Source organism: Thunnus albacares, chromosome 12 (genome assembly GCF_914725855.1).
Source record: "Thunnus albacares chromosome 12, fThuAlb1.1, whole genome shotgun sequence".
NCBI lineage: Eukaryota > Metazoa > Chordata > Actinopteri > Scombriformes > Scombridae > Thunnus > Thunnus albacares.
Window position 1 is genome coordinate 6726478 of NC_058117.1, and position 14145 is coordinate 6740622.

The following is a 14145-nucleotide window of genomic DNA, read 5'->3' on the forward strand; positions in this document are numbered from 1 at the left end:
CCATTGAAATGCTGTGGCTAATCTGTCTAGTGTTGGTGAGAAGAAGACGATTCCTGAGCTTTTCAACAGTTTGCTTGATGTGGTCTTCATTCCCAAAGTGAGCATCAGAAGTTTATAGGAGACACAAGCAGCCCTAACTGAATCAGTCGGTTCTTGTGGTCCTCACGTAGTAGCCCTGATGTGTAGTAACATTTTTGTGGAGTTGCACATAAAGCTATGGCCTAGCCTACAGTGTAGCTACTGAAACTAAGTGCATAGGCTTGATTGCTATGTCGTAATGTCAATGCGAAGTACACATTATAAAAGCTTTAGTTTGCAAAAGCACTCTGGTCAAAGCATCTAAAAACCAACATGCAAACAAACTTATACCCAAATAACATTGTCAAAAATGTGCTTTTTGAAAGCTCTAAGGGTTATCAGTTGCTGTAAAGAAGAAATACAAAGTAATGCCTAAGGCTCAACAGTACCTCTTAAACAGTAATTTGTCTGTTCTAAATGTGTCAACATGTGTGACTATTTGTTGGGAGCACTTGTTTTCGGTGCCCTCAGTACTTCCTCTCAGCACACTGAATGGGGCGGGTATATGTTAATGATTCTTTTATGATTCTTTTCCCCTGTGAGATTCTAATTCTCTGAATTGATAGACAAATGAATAGCATCCTGTCTATGTTGCTCGTCTCGTGTTAAACATAACTGGAGGGCCTCCACTCAAGCGGCAGTGTCCATTGTCCCCGGCTATCAAACACTCATTAGGCCGGGCGCCAGTTGCCTGTCAACTTTTGACATTACTCGCACCACATCCAGTCAGAGAGTTGACGCTGAGTGACATGTTGAAAGACGGCGTCTGGTTCTGCTGCATGAGTGATGTTTTTGTTGATCTCTCAATCGTGCCCCTATTGTGATGCACTTTTACCTTTTTCTCTTGTATGCTCACTTCCTCGCTTTCTCCTCGCTCTTTTTGTTGTGGGTAGCCATTAGCCATATGGTGGCAAACAGGCACAACAATGTGTGCAACAAAACAGAGGCAACGGCGGAAAGCGCTTGAATTTCAAAGGGTGTAACTCTGTGAACATGTTGCGGACGAGGCGAGGGAGGAGGGCTTTGGCTCGGCCGGCCTCTCGGTGTGACACGACAGAGAGAGTGGGAGTTGGGGGGGGGCATTGGCAATGTCAGGGTGTAGAGACGGACGAGGATTTGGAAGAGTCAAGTGCCGCTGAAAGGGAAGTTGTTGGTGGTCTGCAGAGTTGCAGCAGCTGCCTCTGAAAACAAACGGAAGAAATAAGAGAGACAGAGAGAAAGAGGTGGGGGGACAGGGGAGTCCTGTGGAAGGCGTGCGGGCTCCTCACTTGTGGGCTCCTCACTTTTTTTTGTCTCTTCGCTTTAATCTGTTGGGAGAAAGAGTGAGGGAGAGAGAGAGCCTGGCCGCAGCCCATGGGTGCTCCAGACCCCCCACCCACCCCACTTTACTCCGGCCAGCTAAACTAGAAGTTCAACACCCCCTTGTCGCCTCCACCACCACCACCCCCATCGGCCCTCCTCTCTCCTGCTTACTTGCTCTGTATTCAGCCTAGGTGCTAGAGTGACAACGAGCCATTCATTGTGGAGGTGGAGGAAAAAGACTGTGGATCTCTCCTGTGTCTTTTTTTTTTTTTTTTGGCGGGGGGGGGGGGGGGAGTTGGGAAAAAGGGGGGAGGTGGATGGCAGAGGAGAAGGAGGGAGGGTGTATATTCCTGAAATGGTGAAATACGGCAGAAAGAGGGGGCAGAAAGAGAAAGTAAAAGAGTGAGAGGAGAAAGAGAGGGAGGGGTGAGTGAGTAAAAAGTAAGTAAGAGCGCAAGGGGAGGGAGAGAGAGCTGGAATCACGGAAGGAGGGGAGGGGGTGGGGGTGGGGAGTAGGGAGAGAGAGAGAGGGAGAGAGAGTGGGCTACCATGCCGAATGAGCGAGAGAGGCGGAGAGGAAGCAGAGCTCCATCAGATGAAATGAGGTGAAAGTAATTCAGGCATTAATCAAGCCAGGGCAAAAGGGAGGGTATACTGTGTTTTCTCCCCCCTCTTTCGCTGCGGAACTGAAAGGCAAGGTGTGAATGAAGGAGCCTACAGTGGCCAGCAGAGAAGCACCACTGGGTCACAGCATCAAATCATGTCCGAGTCGAACACCATTGCCGCTTCCACCGCAGACCAGGTCAGTTCAAGCTGTCATATTGTTTTTTTCTGTTTTCTTTTTTTTTTTTTTTTTTTTTTCTTTTACTCGCATCAGAAGTGAGCGTGCTGATGTTTCTTCTTTATTAGTTGCACCTCACACCGGCTTAAGCAGCAGGAGGCATCTTGTTAGGAGACTTAGAAAGGAGACTTCTAGGAATAACAGCACAGAATTTATCCGAAGTTCCGGTCAGATGTATATCATCTTTAGATCCCAATTCGGAAGTAGTTAGAGGGTGTTTCTAATAGCAACCGAGTGAGTGTGTGTTTCTTGGACTATCAAAGCAACGATTGTTTTGCCCGGAGCTGCCTGGACAACGGTACAGGGTCCTGAAAGAATTGAATTCATCAAGACAAGCTATTGTCTACGCCGCCTTATTTTTCGGTGATCATTCAGGGGGTCTGTGACGACTCAATACCCCCCGCACCACGTGAGGAGGGGGACGCAGCTCTTTAAAAACCCGACCACGTGTGGTGGCCCTGAAAAGTTTTTATAAGTAATTGCAGTGGGAAGTCCGGGCAGCACTGTGAGAGATGGAGTTGGTAAGGAAGTGGGCTGGTCCGCCGTGTGTGTGAAAGAGAGTGACAGAGTAGAAAAGCAGAAGTATCCAGAAAAGGGTGATATTTATGCCCCCCTCCTCCAGCCCTCTCCCCCCCAACCCCCCCCCCCCCCAAGCTGTTTTAATCGCACACTTTGGCACATACATCCTTTGCTCTGCTTTCTTTTTTTAACTGTCGACTGACTTTGAAACACTTTGAAACAATTAAATCCTCTGATCTGTTTAAGATAAGATATACAGTTATTTCCATTATGGCAGGTAAAGACAAAAAGTGTGTGTGTGTGTCTTTGTCTGTGTGTGTGTGTGTGCATCCGACCTTGCTGCCGGCTTATGTTGTTAGCCAAGTCCTTGTCTCCTGTTTCCGATTGCTACTGTCAAGGCTGAGTCAGCTTGCTATAGTTCTGTAGGCAAATACACACACTGGCGCACACACGCACACACATAGAGGCGTATGCACGAATGTTTGTAGAGTTTTATGCACACACACAATGCACACGCCAACACAACTCGAAATGCTCACACACACAAAATTCGTGAATCGAATAGGGTTGTGGGTGGAAGGTTGAAGATATTTAGAGCTGCACAGTGTGTGTGTGTGTGTGTGGTCTGTCATAGCCTACTTTCAGAGACAAATTTCAGACTAAATGCCAGTTAATTGGGGACGGCTTGTCCAAATGGGACAAAAACCTGATTTATGAAGCAGAGGTTAAAGGTAGAGTTAAGTTAAGGTTAGGGTTAGGCAAGTAGTGGTTATGGTTAAGCTTTGGGTAAGTCTCCAGAAAATTAATGTAAATCTATGTAATGTCCCCAGAAGTGACCACAATATGATATGTGTGTGTGTGTGTGTGTGTGTGTGTGTGTGTGTGTGTGTGTGTGTGTGTGTGTGTGTGTGTGTGTGTGTGTGTGTGTGTGTGTGAGGATGTAGAGTGAGAACAATTCCCCAAAGCAGCATTCATAACTGAAGCAGTCCACACACTAATCCTCTGATTCTGGACAGTTCAGGTTTGTCAGCGTGGGCAGACCATATTTCTCCCAAAGCTTTGACTGACAGGATCAATCATCAGTCACAGGTTTAGATGTGTGGACATTGCATCTTTAGAGGCAGGCGTTGTGTGTGTATACGGATGCAAATTTTGGTCCATAATTATTGACTATGCAGTTAAACCTTTAATTCCTTGCCATTCATTTTATTCATGTAATGACTCCCTTGCTACATCCCCTTGTATTTCTTTCTCACACCAACTAGCTTTGCCTGATATGTCTCCTTCGCTCATCTGTGGAGACATATAGAGGAACATATTATCTATATAGGCCGATCAGAATGTTTTTGTATTTTTAAGATGCAATTTGCATTGAGACATTCAAACTTTTAGAACAGGTATAAAGAAAGGCAAAGACATGTACACATTGTACACTTTCTTAAATAGGTGTTTCAACAGTCCTGCAACTGTAAGCAAAAAACATAGCTTTGTTAATTTATTTATTTGATTTGCTGGTTAGAAATATGTTAGTTAGCCCTTTGTCATTGGGTAATTAGTTGATGCAGAACCCAGTATCAATGGCAATTGTACGTACAATTATACCTGTTTGCTCCTTATTGAAATCTTTTAAATCTTACTTATGGAAATTGCAGTGTATTCTGTTCATTTGGAAAACAATACATCTTTATGTAGTAGTCCAAACCACAAAACATTCACTTGTGCTTTGAGTTTTGAGACAGTTCTTTATCAAAAATACCTTCCAATAGCCTTCCATAAGAAAACCACTCAGTGTCCATTTCTGCCACAAATGGTTGCAATGTCTTCATTACAGCTTGAGGTTTTGTTATTGATATGAATGCATGCTGCTTGCTTAGCAAGCTTACAAATTGCTTTGACAAATCAAAAATGAATGCAACATACCAGGGATAGAAAACTTCTGTGATCAAATAGAAATTGAGTTGCTATAAAGTAAAAAATGTTTTATCACCACAAAATTTTAAAGTAGAAGTTCTCTGTTGGGTTAAAAAAAAAAAACACTATGAGGCCACGTTCAGGACTGACTTTAGCCCACTGATTCATTCAAATGAGACCCGTCTGGTGAGGCAGCAAGGTCCCAATGCATATAGTGGCAAAAAAGTTTAACTTGGCCAAACTTTTGCTGCAACACAACGTGACACCTTCCGGCAAAGCACTGCAAAATTAAATACATGCAAGTGCACATTTCTGGTAGATTACTTTGTAAAGCTGTTTACTTCGCAATTGTCGCAACGCAAGACAAAATATTTGGCATCATTGCCTGCGGGGGGGTGTGGGCTCATACCCTAAACAGAAAGCTAAAATTTAAACACCTGTAAAATCAAGTAAATCTGTTATGTATTAGTGCTGCACTGTGTTGTGATTGCCTTTAAATTGCTCAGAAATTTTGCCCCATTTCACTGTAACATTTCTCCAGTGGCAGAGAGGTAATCAGGAGGTTCAGGAGAAACCCCTATGGGCTGGTACAAGTCTGGGCTGATTACTGTGGGTTGACTTAGGTGCAGACTGAGGTGATAAAGCCGAGTGCTCATGGGCTCTTTCTCTTCACACAAATACACACTTGCATGACTCTAACCGCCAAACCAAGTAGGGGGGTAAATGTGCAGCTTGAAATGGTACAGCCCAATCTTGAGCTAAAGTCCGAACAGTCTAACCCAAATTCAGCAATATGATGAAGATGGAGGGAAAAAAAATGGAAGGAAAATGGTGGAACCAATGCTGATTAAAAAGGAAAAATCATCCTAGCTGACTGCAGTCAAGTGCTTTATAATAACATGTATTCTGCGCAGGTGATCAGTGTTAAGAAGTGTTGCCAAGAGATTTCATTTAATCACAAGCCAGCTGTCAAGCCATTGCACTGTACCAAAGAACTGAGCAGGCATTACAGGCATCCTTGAAAGAGAGTGATAAACCAGGATGTGAAGACCATATAATTTACTGAAACAACTTTTTTGTAGTAGAGTTTCTGTTTGTCAAGATTGCCTTTAGGTGACAATTTGATTTTAATCGAGTCTATTTACAAATTGTCAGTAAGTAATTTTTTCAGAAACAACAGCGGTTTGTACTTGGTTTTCATTTGTCGAGTGTGCCTTCAAATACAATTTTTTTGGTTTGTTTGTTTAGTTCATCTTAGTCCCTCAGTAATTTATTTTAGAAAAAGATATATCACTCTATATAATTGAACTCTCATATAATTGTAATCTCTCTGTATACACTTGCTGCCATTTCCTGATATGCAACTATCTATAGACACTTCTCATATCTACAATCACCCAATATCCTGTCTCAAAAGAAGTTTTTCTAACTGCAAACTTCGATCAAAGCTCTGATCCTTCATTTCCTCTGTCATTACATGGGTCACATCCTTCCTCTCAGCGGTAGACCAACCTCACCGTGTTGGGACAATAGTCTGAGGTCATGTGTGATTTCAAGGCATGCTTGACTAATAATTGGAGTAATAAGGAGTTCAGATGGATCTGGTAATTGCTAAGTGAGTGTGATTGTCTCTGACATCCTTTTACTGAAAGAAAGAATCAGAATAAATACCAATTCCATATCCAGACAACAGTGCTGATTGCTTTGTCATTGCTTTTGACTTAATGTAGTTTCAGGAAATTATTCAATATTTCATTGTTTTATTGTTCACATACTTTAGGTTTTACTGTAGGTTATATTTCATGGTAATTGTACATTTACTTGCAATCTCTGACCGTTAGGCTGGATATTAATGAACTATTTCTTGTTTTTGAAACGTAGTTGATTATTACTGGTCTGAAATAGTCATAACTCAAAGAAAAAGAATAGCTTTAGCAGACTGACCCAAATTATTGCTTTGTATATAAGCAGATTTTCTGGATCGCAGGGTGCCTTGCCAAGAAGCTAATGAGGCCTGTTGTGTAGAAAAGTACAAATTCTTCCGCTGTGAAGGCATTCATTCTGAGCGTCGTTGCTCTCTCAACACCTACCTTTCTGTGGATGTGCCTCCTATTTAAACATACGTAGACATATTTAGCTTGTCTGCCCTGCAGGCTGTCATGGTTTCAGTGCTGTTTTAGCAGGATAATGCTAAGTTCTCCTAAAATAACCCCATGGTTGTTTAAACATAATAAACAGAGTCTATGCTTCTTTTTTCTTTTGGCAGGAGTATTAAGAAAAAAAAGGTTATTGTGAAAGTGTTATAAAACTTGTTGAAATGGCAATGACTGTGAAACATCCATGGATGTCATTTATAATTTTATGGTAGCTGTTAATATACAGTCCAGTACATTACATCTAGCATAGGAAGCCAGCAGGGGCCCACACACGAACACACACACACACACACACACAAACTCTACCCATCTGGGGGCAGGTGTTGCGGTTTATGGAGCGGAAGTGCAAAGTAGCTGTGTTTACTCACTGCACCAAGGCTTAGCAAGCAAGGGAACAGACACATGTGGAAAAAGAGAAAAGAGAGACCGAAATAGATGTAGAGAGTGTGTGTATGTATGTATGTTTGTGTGTATACGTGTGTGCATGTGCCCCTTGTCCATCTCCCTGTGGTGGCTCTAACCTTCGGTCTCCCTCTGACTTCACTAAGTTAAGCTTCCGGGCTCACAGCTGCCTTGCAGAAGCACACAGTCAAACTACACAACACACAGCAAACTGGCTATACATACATGGTTGGGTGGATGGAGAAATGCAAGCTTGACTGATGAGTTAGAAGAATTAATGGCGGATAATGGCTGACTGGAAAGGTGGATGAATAGCTGACTGGCTTGCTGAGAGGAGAGCAGGGTAGCTGATGGGAAGAGAAGGGAAAGGTTACTGACCTGCTCTGTGCATATGCAAGTCAAAATTTTGATGGCCACAAAACTGAAGGAGCTATTTGTACTATTTGTAAACACAGATGGCGTCAGGGTTAGGGTTTAGGGTCTAGGGTTGCGTAGTTGGAGGAGCTGCTGATTCCAGAATATTTTTTCCCTATTCGAAAATCCTGTTTAGAATTTTGCATATCCTCCTGTCTCCTGATAATTCAACAGTATTATTGGTTTATGTTTGTTTGTTGTAAGATTAGTGAGAGATAAGATTTAGTGAGTTTAGTATGACAGATGGACTCTAAATACTATAATAGCCATGACCCTCAGTCACTGTTTCTATGGAGAAGAAGTTAGTCAGAGGCACAAATCAGAACTGTAACGAATTCAGAACACTTTGCCATTGCAACTGGGAACAAAACACCCCACAGTAGTTGCCAAAGTCATCCAAAACTAAAAAAAAAGAGAATCTGAAAGTTAACTAATTTAAGCTGTAGAATATATAATCAGATTTCTACAAGCTGTTATCTTTAACTTCCGCTCACTTTAAGTGTCGCATGAAACAGAATTTTAAGCTCTGTGATTGGATACTTCTTGCTGAAATGCTCTTTCGGAATCATAGTTGAGTTCTCTCCTCAAGTGTTAATGTTCAGAGGCTTGTGTCTTTGATTTTATAATAAAATGTATTATAGATAGATATGCAGCTGCTTAGAGCAATTGCTGTTGCAGTCCTGCATTTGCTTAACCTTTGTACAGATGATTCAAGCAGGAGAGTTTCATGTCAATCCTAGGCTCTGAAATGCTCCAGCTAAAGGTCAACTCTGTGCAGAAGTTTAAGTCCTGAACCCCCCAAAAATTAATTCCCCCACATTGCAGCACCTTTGATACAGTATCTTGGAAAAATGCTGACAAATGTGTTGTTAAAATGGGATAAACAAGTTGCAAGTCGACCATAATGTTACAAAAGAATGTCTAATGTAGCTTTATACTCATTCTACCCTTAATGCTTTTTATTCCAGGATGTTTTGAGGGAGTAGTAGTTTCATTCTTGGATTTCAAAAAGCAAAACCACCCTCTTACTTAGTTTGGCTGAAGGTGTATAGAGTTTGAATCTTGCTAAATGTATTTGTGATGATCTTGATGTGTGAAAAAGTAGCTAAATAACTAAACTGAAATAAGACACAGGTGGTAGAACATTTCCTCCACCATCAGAGCGCTAAAAATGACAGGGTTTCAGACAACCGCTGGTGGCAAGAAGGAAAGGAGGGGCAGTCTTTTTTGACAGGGGTTAAAGTGGTCAGACCTTGGAGACCATGGAAGCATGTAGTGAGGGATCATGAGTAAAGTGCATATATGGGTGGGTGTCACAGTGGATACTGTAGTAGCCCTGCTAGTGTTACCTTCCTCAGGCAAAAAACACCCAATTGAAGAATGTTGGGGTCATGGCAGGGGTGAACTGCCCAAAGCCTTTAGTGGCTTAGGGCAGCATTTTCCAACCTGAAGCCTTTGGCCATTGGATAGATGTGGGTCTAAACATACAGGAATGACCATGATAGAGGAAATTTTCCAATATGAGTTCCAGTATGAGCAGGCCTTCATAGTCCTGACTTCAGGCCGAAAGGACAAACACTAATATGTCAGGCACAGACAGACAGATAGAAAGAAACCAACAGCTATGACAGGTGCTTGCTTCAGGATCAACCAAGCTCATCCAGACAGTTTGGGTTCCCAAAAAGCAGTCATTTTTCTTCATTGCAAGGCATTTGCACAAAGATAATTATAGTGCTGAGTTGCTTTAGGAGGACCAGACTTTTGACTGTGTGGTTACCCATTTATTTGAGTTCCTGGAACTCTTTATAAGAAACCAGGACTAACGGGACCATTGTGATGATCTGCCTTCCTCTGTGAAAATGGCAGTAAACCTCTGCAAATTTGAGTTAGTGAGGTGCTGAAGTGCGGGACTGGCACTGTGGGATATTTGTATGAAAGGTCATTGTCACGCCACATACCATATTGACAAGAACTGATTGCATTGCAAGGCTACATTTTTGCTGTCTTTCTAAGAAATGTGGATTGTCACTTAATGCTAATTTGGGGATTGTTAACTCTCACAGACAAACATAAATACTTTTTGGTTGTTTTGAAGTTGCCTACCTTTTCCAAGTCTTACTGTCTCTGTCAACATTGTAAAAACTGATTCATGATAGATTATATGTGTTCATATTTTGAAGACATTCATCCATATTGCCTGCTAATTGCATGTTGTTATGGTATCTTTGCTTTGTTCTGAGTAAATCCTGTGTTTATGCAGGTGCTTATGAGTGAAATACATAATGTTGGAGCTGGTCATTGTTTCAGCTTTTACTGACAGTATTTACATGGAATTGGATGCAAAGTCCAATATATGTGGAATCCAATTAAGAGGTACATTTTATGCCATGGCAGCTGAACTTACCAGTCTTCCATTCTTACTTGGAGGGGTGGTCGACCTGCTTTTTTACCTGCATTGTTTGATAAGAGCTGTAGACACATTGACACCATCAGACACAAATGTACAATAGACTGCATGAGGCAAGCATGTGAATTATCAAACAGGTTTTAAATGAACAGTATTATCTAAACTTTACTCTAAGTCTAATTTTAAGTGGTAACAAAGAAGCACAACCCTGAATTGTGAAGTGCTAAAAATTATTGCAAATATTTTAGGTCAAAGTTGAGAAAATAACTTTGCAAAATGCAAACTGTGGGCTTTTAGACCACCAGCATGCTTATGAGATTATAGAGTATCCCAGTAATGAGTCATAGCCTTGTTTTGATCATATTTAGGGTATGTGTTATATGTTTATCCAGAACATAGTTACCTGGTAATTCGTCTCCCATGATTCTAGCATTATCCAGGTTTCTGATTATTAGTGCAGGCATGTTTTTCACTCCTGTACATTCCTGTTGTGTCATTGCTGTACCAACAAAGTTACATCAGTTAAGGATGAACCCACTGTAATTCCTGGCTGTGTGCTTACCACTCTGCTGCAATTGGCTTCTCAAATCTTATTGCCAGAAATTGAAGATGAGGCACCAGTTCCACATTTAATCCTCAGACTTTCATTTTAGCATCATAATTATGTTTTAATTATGTTTTTGCTTTGTTTTTTTTATAGTTCACACTTGCAAAAGAAACCTGGTGTTTACTTGCCTCAGTATTCCAATTTCTTTTGAAGTAACTGAGCTAGCATTTTCAGGTTGGGAAGTGGGATACTGGGATAAGAGCTCATCCAGGTTTCTGAAACCAGGGTATGATGTACTAAGGTGGTGGAGGTGGCAGAAGTGCTGGTGGAACCAGAGTCGAGTAGGAGGGATCCAGAGGATCTGTCAATATTATGCTCTTGGATTTCTGGAATTCCAAGTAGTTTGCAAGGGTCTTGAAGGGATTCAGTGGTGATTGGACTTTGAAGTAAAAGACAAGTGTAAGCTGTCCGGATTGATTGGTTTTAGTTTGCTTTAAGTAGAATACCATGGTGTAATCTGAGAAATAAGACAAGTCTGAAATGTAGGTGTGACAGTGTGGGTCAAAGTGAAGGGTTGAGGTGGTGAATTCAAAGCATCTGTGGAAACTGAAAAAAGCAAGCAAGAACATGGCTTCTAAAGTTCGAGCAACATGAGGAATGTTGTATCTGGAGCTGATGGTGTGGATGCAGACTGACAGCAAGTCTGTGGTAAGAGGAAGGTAGTGAGGATTTTGAGCTGGCTCTTGGTGTAGATATCCTTTGAGAAGTGAAGTTATCTGTGGATGGCTGGTGGCCAGGCCCGAGCTGCCGGTTAGGAGTTTAGAGAAGAAGCTAATGCTGCTAAGGTGAACTTTGATGGTATGTGTTTCGATGGCCATTACGGAATGGGTGTAGGTAACGAAACATGTCATGGTGATGAGTTCAAACGACAGGAAGGTTATATTGTACTGGTCATAAGTAGTGGAAACTCTTCCAAGCTGACCAGTAAGATGAGAGGGTTGAGTTTGATAGGCTTTGATGATGGAGTTCTGGGAGTCGATGATCAGTGGTAGTGAATGTCAGTGCTGAACATGGAGGAACCGTTGTTGGGTGGGTATCTGCAAGAGGGGCCAAGCTTCTGAGTTTCTGGACTGAGAAATGGGAAAGAGAGTCAGTGATAGCATTGGAGTGACCGGGAACATGAGTTGCGTGTGATTGGTGTGTATAGGGATGCCAGATTAGGTGGTGCATGAACGGCATGATGGATGGGATGTTGGAGCCTCATTTGTTGATTATGTCTATGACTGCAAGGTTGTTTGAGTGTGTAAGGATGGACTTGCAGGAACATTCATGGCCCCACAGAGTGGCTGCAGCTATTATGGGGTTGATTTCGAAGAGAGCAGAGGAAGTGACTTGGCATTCACTTGTGAGGTCTGGGGGCCATTCTGCTATGAACCATCTTCCTCTGTAGAAACCCCCAAAACCAGGAGAAGGAGTGGCATCAGTGTATAGATGGATGTCATGTGGGTGAGTCATTTGTTCATCGTAGAAGAAGGTGATCCTGCTCCAGTTGACGAAAAGGTTGAGCCAAAGACTGAGTTTGGCGTGGCTAGATCTGGAACTGGATGGTGGAGGACACTGACATCCTGTTGTCATTTACCCTTGATGATGTAGGCTGCTGGTGCTGGTTTTGAAAAACCTGATGGGAAGTGGAGGGCCTTGGAATTCCTGTGTCAGGTGCTCCGTCTGTAGTAGGTAATTGTGTTAAATATTGACGAGAGGTGCTTGCTGAAGCCCTGATGTTTTGTGTTCTGGCTGATGACCTTTGCTTTTTTTGTTTCTCTTTCTTCTGTCTTTGAGCTGGAGGATATAGTTGAACTGTCTTTAACAGGGGCGCTGACATCACGGCGTGTTGTTGGGGTGATGACATCATCCGGAAGAGAGCTGGTGTTGATGGAGCAGTGGGCATGACAGGCTGACGTGAGAGTGTTGGAAAGCTTTGTTTTGTTGTCTGTTCTGTGAAATGGAATTCCTTTATCTTTTAGCGTTTTTGAAAAGTGGCTACAATCCAGTCAGAAATTTTTGATAAAGGCTGGTCATTGGGGAACCTCGTTGGAGCATGGTGATGCTGCGACTATCTTTGTGTTGTGAGGCTGGAGTAGTAGGGATGATGGTGAGAGGCTGGAGTTGACCTTGGAGGTGATGTAGTTGAAGAACTGCGGCAACGGTGATGGACTGTCCTTAAATAACCTTGTCCTCTCTTCTGATGAGGGAGGTCAGCTGGGAGACATGGAAGATTTGTCAGGTGAATTATAGTCGTCTTGTATGTTGAGGAGAGATGAACCAGGCAGGACATGGACCATGGAAGGACTGTGTTGAGGATTGCTGGGTTTACTTGCTTCCTGGACAGCTTTTGGATTATGGAAAGTGGAGTCTCAGGCACGGTGGTGGTGGAGAAGTTTTCCGCTTCTGTTGCTGGGTGTGCTGGCGTAGGCTGATGGAAACTTTGGGTGTGGTTGTCCTGATTTTGTCCAAATAGATCATTGTCTTATGGGGATAGTGAGACAAAGTCTATACTCAAGATGAGGTGAGTGGATGGATGATGTTGTTCGTAGGATCAAGTAGTAGCTCACTTTTCTGAGTGTGCTTGAGGTGATGTTGTGTGATCTCAGTTCTGGCACACAATATGAGAGTGAAAGAGGAGGAGAGGGTTAGGTGGGTGTTTTTAGGGTCTTTATGCTGGAAGTGGCGCTTTTGAGGGGTGGTCCTGCTCCTGCAACGCTCCAATAGTAACTTTGAAAACTAACAGTAGGGAGCAGAACCTAAATAATGACAACTGTCCACATCCCTCAGTTGTTAAATGTGATATACTGCTCTAACTTGTGTGCTTCACATTTCCATTGCAGCGGTGTGACTTTTTAAAAGAAGAGGGAAGTTTAAGCAAAACTCTTGAGACGAAGAGAAAAGGCTGATGAGGCTTATTCATCAGCTTTGTCATGGATTTGTAGGAAGCAAAAACCAGGGGAGAAAAGAGCTGATGATGAAGCTTGTTGAGGCAGCATGCTCACCGTGTTAGCAGGGAAAAACGAGGGGGGAAACGGCTGATAATGGTTGTCGAGGCTGCAAGTGTGTGGTGTGTGTGTGTGTGTGTGTGTGTGTGTGTGTGTGTGTATTTGCACACTCTTGTTGAAGCAGCACACTTGCAGTATGAGGATTGAGGGCAACTCCACAGAGATCATGCTTGTTAATGCTGCCTCAAGTGAGAATTGGCTAAAACAATGACGAAAACAGGGACAAACAAGAGAGATGGATAAAGACTTATGATGTAGTTTGATGAGCTTGTATTTGACGAAGAGGTTTTTGGTAAATGCCAGTAGTCATCTTTCACTGTCACAATTTACAGAAATTATTTACATAACTTAATTGGCCGAAATAAGAGTAACCTTGCTAGCAATGTATTCTGGTACATTTTTTTAAGTTACATTACTCCGATACTTTACTGTTATTTAATATTAGACTTGGCCCTAGAGAGAAAAATGGTCCCACAACCAAACTCTAAATAGAATGACATATCTGACAATCAAGGGTT

General features: G+C 42.4%; 1 protein-coding gene across 6 annotated transcripts in view; it reads left to right on the top strand.

Moving 5' to 3' along the window:
* The window catches only part of slc6a9 (solute carrier family 6 member 9), a 112971-nt gene that overhangs the window by 54259 nt on the left and 44567 nt on the right, over positions 1 to 14145 (top strand). Inside the window, exon 1 of one of the 6 annotated variants that reach the window (XM_044368880.1) lies at positions 1960 to 2182. The exons of the other annotated variants lie outside the window; for them this stretch is intronic. Within the exon in view, the coding sequence (XP_044224815.1) occupies positions 2141 to 2182 (42 nt within the window). The 5' untranslated portion in view covers positions 1960 to 2140. Of the gene's footprint in view, positions 1 to 1959; positions 2183 to 14145 lie in introns of those variants that run through there. 6 annotated transcript variants of the gene reach the window in all.